Raw genomic sequence first — 12,734 nt, 5'->3', positions numbered from 1 at the left:
AGCTTGGCATGAGCATAGTTGGACCTGGCCAAGAGGATGCCGAGTTGTATTTATCCTCCATTTGATGTCGTCCACTTTCATTTTGGAAAGCCATTGCATAATCTTGGAGTGAATCCTTCAGTTTAGTAGATGCACTCAATCAAAAACAGCATCTTCTGGTCTGTTCTACAAATGAGTGTTCTCTTTTAGTCCATAAGACACTGATTAAAGATATTAACAATTGCGTGTAGTAATCTGTAGTCCTCACCTACTTTGTGGTGTACAGCTTTTCATCAGGGTGAATTGAACAAATTGACTTAATTTAATAGATTTAGAAATATGTTTTGAATTTTTCAGCTGTCCAGATCTGAACTGAAATCTACCCTTTCTTTCAGAGCGAAGAGATCGGGGCAGCTCCACCAGTCTGGGCAGCGATTTCTCCATAGTGACGGATGATTCGCCTTGTGCTGTTGGGGGCTTCTGCCATGATGGTGTGGATCTGCTCTCCAACAAAGCACAGCCACAGCCCGCTTGGTGAGACTTACTGTATAGAGCAAGAGGTCCGAGGAATACTTGGAGAAGAGTTGAGGGACATCGCTTGTACATTAAATATTCCTTCCGGGGGTGGTGAGAGCTTCTGAGTCATGAGTGTTCTTTGCGATCTGGCATGTCCTGCCAAAACGTTTAGAAAAAACTGTTGGCTGCTGTGCTTTAATGTTGGTAGCCATGCACAGCACGGTAGGTATACTATTTAAAGCTGGATGCGAACTTTAATTCCTTGAGTGTTTAATATTGTAACATGAATTGGAAATCTTTTGCCAGAAGGGAAATATTCAAAAGTTATCCAGGTGAAGCAAACTAGATTGAAGTCGCTCGTTCACTAGAACTTTTATAGCATTGTACTGCACCGAATTGGAGTTGATATTAATATTGCAATCGGTAGATGAAAAGCTGAGAAGGTGCGTTTGTATGAAATAGAGGACTGTACAAAAAACAGTTTGTTGTATTCAGCTTGAGTAAGCGTGAAACTGATCCTTGTTGATATGTATGCATAATTGTACAAGTTGCATCAAATTGATGACAACAGAGTAATGAGAACACACACTCCAACTGGTGGGTTCACTCCCTCTAAACCAGTTTCCACACTGTCTTTACAGACGGGGGTCTGCGCCCAAGAATTGAAGTTCCTTTAAATCACAGAGTTCCTTGCAAATACACCAAGATGTTGTAAATTACACTTCTTAATTGGACGCATCTTCACTGCCGTTTGAAAAGATTCTGCACGCTAGGATAAATAGATTTGCGCCCCTTACCTTTATGGGACCCATATGGGTGTGCATGATTGAACTGTAACTACAAGAGTGCATTCCCACCGAGGTCCATTGAGTGTAGGCAGAGTAGAATTATCATGCCACTCCCTTTTCATCTGCTACAAAAATGTGTTTGAGGCGCACCAAAATATGGAGCCATGGTAGCCTTTTGCCCTTTTTTTATGTTATGAATGTGTATTTGAGTTCCTTTTTAGTTTGCTTGGTGTTGGAACAGGTATGGCAGACAGGCATGTAGCCCTGCCTTGCGTGCCAGGCTGCTTGTCAAGGTGGTATCCTTTTTAGCCCTGGCGTAACTCTATTCTAGCATTTGCCCTGATGGAAAGGCCTGTTCAAGTGAATGCAACATCCAGAACCTGCTCTATGACCTCTAGGGTTGCATACACCGTGCCCTCCTAGTGGGCCTCAGACTACGGTCCATGCCTGTGTGCATCACTTAGACTGTACTTTTTTGTGTGAATCATAACTGTGACCAGACCTTTTGTCTCTGTCAAGGAGAGACCTCTTCTGTAAAGCTCTGTTCTGTGAAGCTCAGAATGTTGCTCTGAAGTCTCATGTGCTGAGTGTGTAGCACATGTATGGTACTGAGACTCTGACTACTGCAGCCAGCGGGATCTTTTTGGATGCCCCAGCTTTAGCAAAGCACAAGCGGAAGGACAAGGACGGCTTCCCTCACAGTTGTAGTGTATTGCCTTCATTTCTTTGGCTGCGGAATGGAGACCTGCACGTTGAAGTGCGAATGGAGATGGGGCTACATTTAGAAACTCGACAATGACCTTGTTAGTCAAAGGCTGCTGACTTGTTCTCTATGAACACTGCCATTTGGTAGATGGTAGGTGTGAGGCGTGGGACTTCAGTTTGTTGTACAAGGTGAAGACTTTTCTAAGAGGTCCTGTCCTTTGTCTGACCCTGAATGTTTCAGGAAGGCTGAAGACTGTTGCAAACATCTCACTTCATTTGGTCCTTATTTGGGAAATCTTGCTTGGAGCCAGCAGGGTCATTGCTACCTGCTGTTGGAGGCATCTCCCTGCACAAAGGTTGTGTTTGCGAAGCCGCTAGAAAATGGGATAAGGAAAAGAACCGGCCCAAAACAGTTCTGAAACCTTAGACCGCTGCTCCACATTCGGTCTGGAAAATGTTTATAAAGTGGATGGGGGGGGTCCAAACTACCCCACTTTGTTCCAACATCTTCTTTACCGAGGAAGTGAGGCCTCTACAGAGCCTTGAGTTGCTGTCTAATCAGGGCTGGTGTCTGTCTGACAGCGCGTCTCACGGATGCGAGAGGATATCATATGGAGTTCGCACTTCCTCCTGGAGGGAAAAGCTGATAATCTGTCTAAAGGGCCTAGAAGCCAGCCTGCCTTCTGAAAGATTGCTTCTAGACTTTGCCTGCAGGAGTGGAGATTGTTCAGGGAGAGTAGCTGTGAGTGTTTCTGGCACGAGGAACATCCAGGGAAATGGTCACAGAACGAAGCCAGGAGTCACCCTGATATGACTGGGTTTCCTCGGTCTCTGAGCGGTTCACTTGTGAGCTGCATTAAGACTTTCCAAGACCAAGTACCAACGTGTTGCACAGCAACGTGCCGGTGGCTCAAGAGACTGGTGTTGCCGATGTCATTGAATGGATCTGTTTTATGGTCAAATTTGAAAGCCCTGATTGTCCTGGAGGCGGCACCTGCTGAATCTTGAGAACGTGCCTTCAACTGGCCCTGGAAGGCCCTGACTGCAAAAGCATTAAGATTCCTCTGATTCATATCTTGCTCCAACTTTCTGGCAGGAGCAGACCACAGTGAGATGGGACATAGATTCTTAAGATCATCCGATGCTCCATTTGACTTTTTCTATAACCACTTCCGTGCTCATGACGAGCTGAGCTTGTCATGAGTTGCGCCGCTCGCATGCCCATGACGAGCTCAGCTCGTCATGTAACGCGGCTTTTAGAAAAAAGTCGCACAGCGCAAAAATAACCGCCGCACGCATGCGGTTAAAGGGATAACAATTGCCTACTTCCATAGTTGAGGCAACATTTCTGTACTAATAACTTTATTTAAAACCTTTTCTAAATAGGTACTGGCATTACGTGGTGCTAGTTGAAGATTTTTGGGGGTCATGGGTCCTCCAAGAATCCTGACTTCAATTGCATTTAAAAATAAAATTGTTTGACTATAGGTTATAAGGAAAAAGGAAGCTAAAAAGAGGTTTCATTGGTTCTAGGATTCTCCATCCCACCCCCAGGAGATGGACCACTGAATTAATTTCAGGAAAAATATTCAGGATTTTCTCTTTAAAATAGTCTGCTATACTATTGCAGAAACTTTGACAGTTTTCAAGAGATTGCTGAATAGGGAGGCTAGATAACTCTTTCACCGTCTTAAAAAGTTCATTTTGAACATTAAAGGCCTTCACATTTACTTTTGCAGTAAGCAGATTTGGCCTCTGCAATAGCCCTTTTACAGATGGCAATTGCACCTTTATTCCTCTCCTCCTGAGACGGAGCGGTCCTCTATCTATGGTCTAGTCTCCAACAGTGTTTTCTTTTGGCTCTTTATTACTCAGGAAACCTATTGAAAAGCTATGGTGGTTGGTACTAGGTTTGGTAACATCCTATTTGTATGCTCCTGCTCTTCGATGAAAATATTTTAGATGCGCATCGTAGGATGAGCTATTTGCTATCGAAGTTGTATGATTGATGACCGAAGCAGTAAATGTTGACATGTCTCACCCTCCATCTACAGGCGGAAGGCCCATAACTCTTCTCCTCAGACGGTGCTCATGAGCCGTGCTTTGCATTCAGAAGAACGGCTACTCTATCCAGGGGTAACCGAAGCAAAATCTTCAAGCTCTTCCTCATCCAATCATTCGGACAGCTTCCTTCGGATAGGCAGCAGTCCGCTTGAGGTGCCGCAGCGCAGGTAACTGAGGTTTTATGATGCTGATACCGGATGTCTTCAGTTGTCTTTGTTTTTAACCATGTTTTAGTGCGAGTTTGCAGATTTTCCCTTCACACATACTCTTTCTAAATGCAGTAGGACAGTTTGTGTCCTTTTCCTGTGTGACTTTAAATTGTAGAGTTGTTGCATGTTTTCCTACTCTGATCACCTAGAGGTTGCTTGTCTTTTTTTTTTATTGTGTCTACGTAAATGTCTCTAGTTGTAACTGCCTTCGCTCGATGTTTTAAAGGGACACTGGCTGCTCACGCTTAACCTGCATTTTGCTACATATTGTGTGCTAATCGTCGAAGTTAAATGTTTTTTTTGCCTAAAATTGATATCTTTGAAGCTAAATTTACCATATATATATATATATATATATATATATATATATATATATATACACATACACATATACACACACACACACACACACACACTTCACAAAGAACCGGCCACTTTCACTATACGGGGAGAGTGCAGAATAGCAAGTGATAACCCTGCTTGAAATCAAACTAAGGCAAATCTCGTATTCTTGTCAATATTAGCAACCTGCACACAGCATTGCTGTTTCAAAGGTTCATTTTAATGGCAGCGTGTTTCAACCCAAACGATTGAATAAGATCTGGTTGGGTTGAAACGTGTTGCCATTAAAATGAACCTTTGAAACAGGCAACCTGTGTGCCGGTTGCTGATATTTACAAGAATACGAGATTTGCCTTCCTTTAATATCCCTATCTCTCTAAAATTCCAGTGTGTTGTAAAATTCTTGAGTTGGGGAATTCAATATTAGAATTATTTGATAAGTTCTATTATACATGAGCTTGGGAACCAAGCTTTTTAATAACTGTGTACATGAGCGGTAGCCAAGCCAGTGGGAGGCGGGGTGCCATTTAATGCTGCGATGGTTACCATGGTATTTCTCGGTGTCCTATTTGAGCATAGCCAGTGAAGGGTTCTACTCTCTTTATTACCCCATTGATAGATGCAGCTTTGGAGTCGCTTTGCATGCTTGCTTGGCTACATCCATATATAGCTGTTTTAGGGTGTTTTGCACATGTACTACATTAATAAAATATTTATATTTCTTTATTAGCAGTCAGACTAAATGCTGTACAGACACACTGGACGGTGGTTATGTCTGTGTTCATAGGTTACTATAAAGACGCAAATACCACACCGCATCCTTTTATTAATGCGAGGAGCCCCTCCGACAAACGGTCAAGGGGTTCACCCTCCCACCAGTTCACACGCCACCAACCCTCCACCCACCAACTTAATTCCATAGATCCAATGCAATAGGAGCCTGAAATAGTTCTACCCAGTCTACCAAATTCAACTCTTATGCAGGCAGATTTATAGTTCAACATAATGGGAACACCCTTTTATTCCTCAGCAAGTGCGTCTCCTCCACTTTCTCCCACTCCACCTCATCTGCCACCTATTCTCCTCGGGGGGGGGGGGGTCAGGGGGGGGGGGGGGAACACCCCCATCCAATCTAAGGTTATACATCTCTTCACTTCTACTAGACCGATCACTGTCTACTGATCTTGTTTTCTGGTATTTCGGAAAGATTCCCAAGATACATTGCTCAGCTCCACGGGAAATTTCCCATCCTGTCACCCTCTGTAGATCAGCTAGGACCTGACCCAAAACACAAACCGTACGAACCCCACCGTGAACACTAGAACAGTCGTTGGAGTGAAGGGGCTTGGTCAGATGCAGTTGCTATGTGTCTTCAACCTTGAGCTGTCTGGGTTGTCTATCAGAGTGAAGAGCCTGGTATAATTGGGAGATGAGTCTGCGTCCCCCTGCCATAGCCAAGTGTCAATAGATTTTGTGGGTTCTGGTGCCTTCAGAAACCTGGGCCACAACTCCCGGGCTGTTGTAGCTAACTTGGCATATTGCAGGAACTGCCCATGTCCTAAATTAAATACTGCAATAGGGTCTCTGAGGGGTCACACAGCGGTGCTCTGGGTACAAATCTGATCGCAAAATACAGCCTCTCTCCTGCCATTTCTCTGACTTTACCGAGGCCACCTGCACAAATGGATAGATTAACCAGAAGTCGAGTTCTAGGGCAACCAATGCCCTTCTAAAACTCTGCTTCACTACCTTCTCACATATTCGCCCCATAAGTCGAACCAAGTGCGGAAGGTCCCTGGGTATACCCCCACCTCACAGGAGGGCCCTCAGTTGTTGGTCCCCATGAGCACCAGCTGCAAGGGACCGTTTCTAGTTAGGTTCCCTGTCCAGCCATTGTATTGCGTGTTGCAATTGAGCTACAAAATAATAGAGCTTAAGATCGGGGACCTCCACCCACCCTTTATCCCATTCATGTCTCAGGGTTGACAACCCTACTCTGCATCTTTTGCCCTGCCGCAGGAGCTCCAACAGTAATTTGTCAAGCTCCACAAAGACCATCTGCGGAAGTTCATAAAAGGCATTTTGCATTATGTAGACACACCCTGGCAGTTCTACCATTTTTATGAGCGCTATCCTGCTGATCAGGGAGAGGGGCAGGGGGTCCCAAAACATAATAGTAGGCCGTAGATGATTCAGCACTCTACCCATATTACGAGCATAGGACTGGGACTGATCACTGGTAATATAAATGCCTAGATATTTCACAGCCTCAGCTGACCCGGGCAAATCAACTTTCGGAAGGCGGGCCAGAGGCCAATCTCCCAACAGCCCCAGTGGCAACAGAACTAACTTGCTAGGGTTGAGTTTCAGTCCAGACAGTTCCTAGAACTCTGACTTGTCCAGTATTGGGGTATCTTTCATAGGTTTACATGCTTGAATCATTCCCCATCGTCGAAGTGAGAGTCCCAAGGTACATTAAATAAAGCGGTAATAACTTCCATAGGCTGTCACGGAGGCAACCATGTATTTAATAGCCTATCAACCTCCTTTTATAAAAAAAAAAAGGACCAAACTTAAACATACCCAATCAGCAACCAGCATCCTCTAGAACCTTCCCAAGAGCGGCTGAATCCCTCATATTTTCAAAGCACTTCAGTTCTACAACTTTTCTCAGATAAGTTACATTTCTTGTTCTATAGAAAAATGTCTGATAAGAAGGGACTATTTAGACCTTGTAAATCCTGTGGGAAGAAGAGAGTGCATATTGATGCCCACAAGGAGTGCATCTATTGCCTCTATCCCCATCATGAGGCAAAACAATGTAAAATCTGCTGCACTTTTTCAGCTAAGACCCTTAGAGACAGAGGGTGTAAACTTTTATTATCGCTGAAGAAGAAGAAGCAAGGGGCTTCATCAGATGAGGAGAGCGACACTTCCTCAAAACCTCATAAGAGGCCCAGGTCGCCTGAGGGTCAGCCTGAGGAGAGCAGGAAACATTCTCAAATCTCTCATCTGACTGGAGAATCTCAAAAAAGGGGGAAAGAGCCTAAGGTCTCCTCAGTGGTAAGTTCCCCTAATTCTTCTGGGACGTCTAAGAAAAAAATGGAATCTTCAGGTCATTCCAGGCACAAATTCAGTCACAAATCCTCATCGGCGTCAAGCTCTGTTGACACCTGTTAATTCTGCAAGACCGACAACTATTCTCGTCGTCGAGACCATCGACCGTGCTGACCACTTCAATGTCTAATATAAAAGGTTCTATACCGTCTGCATTTCCTTTATCGTCCTCAACGAAGACACCACCATAGACTTAGATTTCATCAACGAGACCGTCGACGACTACTCCATTGTCGACGAAGATCCTAACGACTCCATCGTTAACGGCAATTCAGTCATCGACTAAGGCTACATCGTCGACGGCAACCCCGCTGTCGACAAGAATTCCACAGTCTATTATACCAGTGACAAGAGTCAGGCCCTTCTACTCCGTTTCTGCAATCTACACCATCTAGATTGCATAAAATGTCACTACAACCTGATTTTCAAACACCAAAGATTTCTCCGCTGTCTCCAAGTTATCTGCTAGACATAGAGGAAACTGAGGATTGTCCATATGGGCCTGCTCATAGCCCTACCGAACTAAATGTGAAGTGTCAGGAAGAGGATGAGGACCATTATGATGAGGAACAGTACTATCGGCAATATCCAGTCCCTCATACACAGTATCATCAGTTCAGATATTATGAACAGCCAAGACAAGAACCTGCTCAACTGCCTTTGTCCCTAATACAGGACTTACAGGACCTGCTGGTGGATTACAACAAGAGATTTCCTCCTCAAGAGGACCACCTTATAGTGCCCCCTCCTCCACCTATGGCTCCTCTGACGTCACCGCTCCCTCCTCCTGCCACGCCTAGACTGTCGCCACTTTCCATAATCCCTCTGCCTCCTAGAGAGGATGCCACCACGTCTGAAGAAGTGCCTGAGGAGTGAGAAATTCATAATCCTCCACCTACGGATGAATGGGATGACTATGTGGTACCGACACCATCCCCTCCTCCTCCTCATCGTCCCTCGGACTCTCCTCTGGAGGATATTGGAGGTTTTCATAACCTAATAGACAGGGCTACAGCCAGATTTCAACTGCCCATAATTGGTAAACAATCAGATTGCTTTCTTTATAACTTCAAAGAACAATCCAAGTCAATCCGGTCCATACCCATCATAGATTATATCTGGCAGGAAAGTTTTAAGGTAATGAAGACGCCCGCTTCTGTGGTTCCGGTGCTACCAAGGCTTGACAAAAAATACAGGGCACCTGAGAATTCCCCTGCATGTCTCACAGCTCACCACAAGCTGGACTCTGTGATTTCCCAGGCAGCTCAAAGGAGATCAAAAAATCCATCTACCCCCATCATATCTCCACCTGATCGAGGGTCACCGTTTAGACTCCATTGGAAAAAGGTTTTCCTCAATGTCTGCAATCTGTCAGAGCTTTAACTGCATTGCCCATTCTGGTCCAGTACGATCGGCAAATGTGGTCCAATATAATAACCGTTAGAGACCTTATTCCAGAGGAAAATAAGGAGGAATTTAATAAGATCCTTGCAGAGGGAGAACGCACAGCGGCCAAAATCATAGACTGCACTATGAATATATCCACTACTAGCTGGTGTGGCCATTTAAGACTTCAAGGGTGGCTAAGGGCAACATCCTTTCACAGGAAGTGCAGTCAAAAATTCTCGACATGGCATACGACGGAGATGGCCTATTCGGGAAACAGATAGACGAAGCTCTTACGGCAAAGAAAGATACAGATACTACCAAAGCGTTAAGTACCCTTCAGTACAGTAAAGTGCCCTTTTGGGGAGCTCGAGGTTGTGGCTTTTCTGGATATAGAGGAAACTACCAATGTACCCAGACTTACCAATCCTACCAACCACAATATCGCCAAGGATACCAACAACAATCCGGTCGGCAGGAAACAGCTGTTTTCTCCAGACAGGGCTCCTGTAGAAAGCCAGCCTCACAAGCACGCGACTCCGGTCGCAAACAGTGATCACAACAGGGTACCAGTTACGTTCCTCCCCTTCCCAACCGGTGTGAAGGTTTCCAACCATATCCATCAGTGGCGCAATATCACATCAGACAAGTGGGTACTGGACCTCATTTCTTATGGCCACACTCTGGAATATACCCAAACCCCTCCAAACTCTACAGAGGAGATCGCACCCCCCTCGTCTTCACTTACACAAGCAGGAAACAAAGCTTATGCTCCAGAAAGGGGCAATCGAAAGAGTTCCACTTCAGAGAAGGAAAGGTTTTTACTCCTGGTTCTTCCTTATTCACAAAAAATCGAGAGTGTGGAGACCTATCCTAGACCTCAGGAAATTAAACAAATTTCTCAAAAGTCAAACATTCAGGATGGTCACGCTCTCCTACATCCTGCGGCGCCTCAACTTGAGTTATTTGGATCTAGAGGATGCTTATTTCCATGTTCCTATACACCCCAAACACAGAAAATTCCTCTGATTCACAGTGGCTGGTACCCACTGTCAATTCAGAGTCCTTCCCTTTGGCCTCAAATCAGCTCCACAAATTTTTACGAAGTTTCTGGCTCCAGTGGCAGCTGCCTTGCGGGACCAGGGTCATCCAGTAGTTCCATACTTAGCTGGTTGGTTACTGAAAGCTCCATCAGCTCGTCTAGCAAAGGCTGCCACATACAATTGTTTAGATCTGTTGGCAAATTAGGACTCTCGATAAATCAACAAAAATCAGTCTCTCCAAGTCAGACAATGAAATATTTAGGGGCCAACTTGAACACCAGTCAAAACAAAGCTTTACTCTCCCAGGAAAGACGAGCGATTTACAAGCTTTGACACTCGCTTTCCAGAAAAAAAGTACACTTCTGTAAGAATATTCCAGTCTCTTCTGGGCATACTTTTCTCCGCAATCGACCTGGTGCCACTAGCTCGCCTACATAGGAGGCCTCTGCAAGAAGAACTTCAATGACAATGTGTTCAAACCACAGGATCTTTTGACGACGTGATAACTATCACTCCACGCATGAAGGAGGTATTCGAATGGTGGACTCTGTCTCAGGGCCTCTCCTTTCTACCAGTGATCCCGAAATTCATAGTGACTAGCGATGCTTTTATGGAAGGTCGGGGAGGGCATCTTCAGGACCTGCAGATTCAAAGAAGGTCCTCGACCCAGCGTCAAATGCATATAAACAGGTTGGAGTTGAAAGACATTTTTTTTCTCCCTTCAGGCTTTCCTTTCTCAAATAAAGGGCTCCTCGGTGTTGATCCGTACGGACAACACCACAAGCATGTTTTATATCAACAAACAAGGAGGAACCAAATCCCTTTCTCTCTCACATGACGCCCAGCAACTATGGAGCTGGTTAACTCTTCACAGGATATCCCTAACAGCAGAGCATGTTCCAGGACTTCGGAATACCTTGGCAGATACTTTGAGTAGAACCAAGGACAGCTGCCACGAGTGGGAGCTAGAGCCAAACCAACGAGACGGGACCTTTGCAGTTTGGGGAAAGCCAGCATTGGATCTGTTTGCAACCCAAATAAACGCTAAATGCTGATTCTTGGCAAACAGATTCCCTCCCTCAAACTCTCGGGGAATGCCCTTTCAATGCGTTGGTCAGGAATATATTCATACACTTGTCCCCCCATTCCACTGATACCCAAGGTCCTCACAAAAATGAAATTGGAACACTGCCTCCTTCTTCTGACAGCCTCCAGGTGGCTCAGACAGCATTGGTACACCGAACTTCTCCTCTTCTCGGAAGCTCAACCCACCCGCCTTTTACCAACACCAACTCTATTAACCAGGAACCTGGGTCAGATATGTCATCCGGAGCCAGCGACTCTTTGGTTACACGCATGGCTCCTGAATTCTTCGAATTTAAGGATCTGACCATTACGCAAGAATGCAAAGACCTGATCACTAGATCCCGTGCTGACCGTACCAATAAGATGTACAGGCTGAAATGGAAGCTATTTAGTCTATGGTGCCGGCGTAAGAAAATGCATCCATATCTCTCTGCTCCAGAAAAAGTATTACCATATTTGCTATCCTTAGCAACATTCTGGATTAGCATACTCTTCAGTGAAGGCTCACCTTGCAGCTATATCTAGATATATACGCTCACGAAATACCCATTTTTATGCCCTTCAAGAATACTGCATCAATTCATGTCCGAGCTCCACCCCCTGAGTGGAACTTAAATGTAGTCCTATCACAACTACTGAAACAACCCTTTAAGCTAATCCATAAGGCCGATATAAAATATTTTACATGGGAAGTAGCTCTTTTATTAGCCCTCACATCTACTAGAAGGGTTAGTGAAATACAAGCTTTTACCATAGCACATCCAATTGCTTCGCTTTGCCGACAAAATGGTCATTCTCCGGACAAACCCTAAGTTCATCCCTAAGGTTACCTCTCCATTCCACTTGATGGAACCATTCATTCCAAGAAGTTTCTTCCCGGATCCTTCTACTCCTGTAGAAAGAATGGTACATACTTTAGACGTCAAAAGATGTCTTACATTTTATTTGCAAAGGACTAAATCTATACTCAAGTCAGATCAGCTATTCATAGCCTATGGGCAAGGCGACCAGTGCGTTGCAGTTTCTAAAACTACTATCGCCAGATGGATAGTGAACGCAATCCAATTTTGCCACGATAAATTGGCAAACTGTTGGCACTCCAATCTGATAGACATCTAGCCGCAGATTCCTTAACTTGGAATATCCCCAGGTGCCAGAATCGATCCGGAATGTTTTTGCAACAGCACCTCAGCTCGCCAGGGGACGGCGCCACACGACCCCGCCCTGACGTGGTCCACGTACGCCCTCCCGACGCCCTGACATCAGTTTCTTTTTTTTCTCGCGTGCAACGTGTATCCGGAGTGAGCGTTCGCCTGGCCTGATTTCAGGCCCTTTTTAGTTGCTTCGTGTCTTGAACAGTGTGCAATGCCCTTGTGCTTTAAATCTTGTACTTCCTGTTTGCGGCAATTGTCCATGACGGACCCGCATCTTATCTGTATGTGGTGCCTGGGCGAGCACCACGACTCCACGGACTGTGACGCCTGCCAACACCTCAATCC

At 45.1% G+C, this 12,734-nt stretch overlaps 1 protein-coding gene across 2 annotated transcripts in view; it reads left to right on the top strand.

Moving 5' to 3' along the window:
* MTMR14 (myotubularin related protein 14) overlaps positions 1-12,734 on the top strand; it is a 200,769-nt gene that overhangs the window by 147,473 nt on the left and 40,562 nt on the right. For both annotated transcript variants that reach the window (XM_078661856.1, XM_078661855.1), the window contains exons 16-17: positions 375-513; positions 4,043-4,219. In XM_078661856.1, the coding sequence (XP_078517982.1) occupies positions 375-513; positions 4,043-4,219 (316 nt within the window). The remainder of the gene's footprint in view (positions 1-374; positions 514-4,042; positions 4,220-12,734) is intronic.

This window comes from Lissotriton helveticus, chromosome 9 (assembly GCF_964261635.1).
Source record: "Lissotriton helveticus chromosome 9, aLisHel1.1, whole genome shotgun sequence".
Classification (NCBI taxonomy): domain Eukaryota; kingdom Metazoa; phylum Chordata; class Amphibia; order Caudata; family Salamandridae; genus Lissotriton; species Lissotriton helveticus.
Note: the sequence above shows the minus strand (reverse complement) of the source record. Positions and strands in the feature narration are given on the sequence as shown.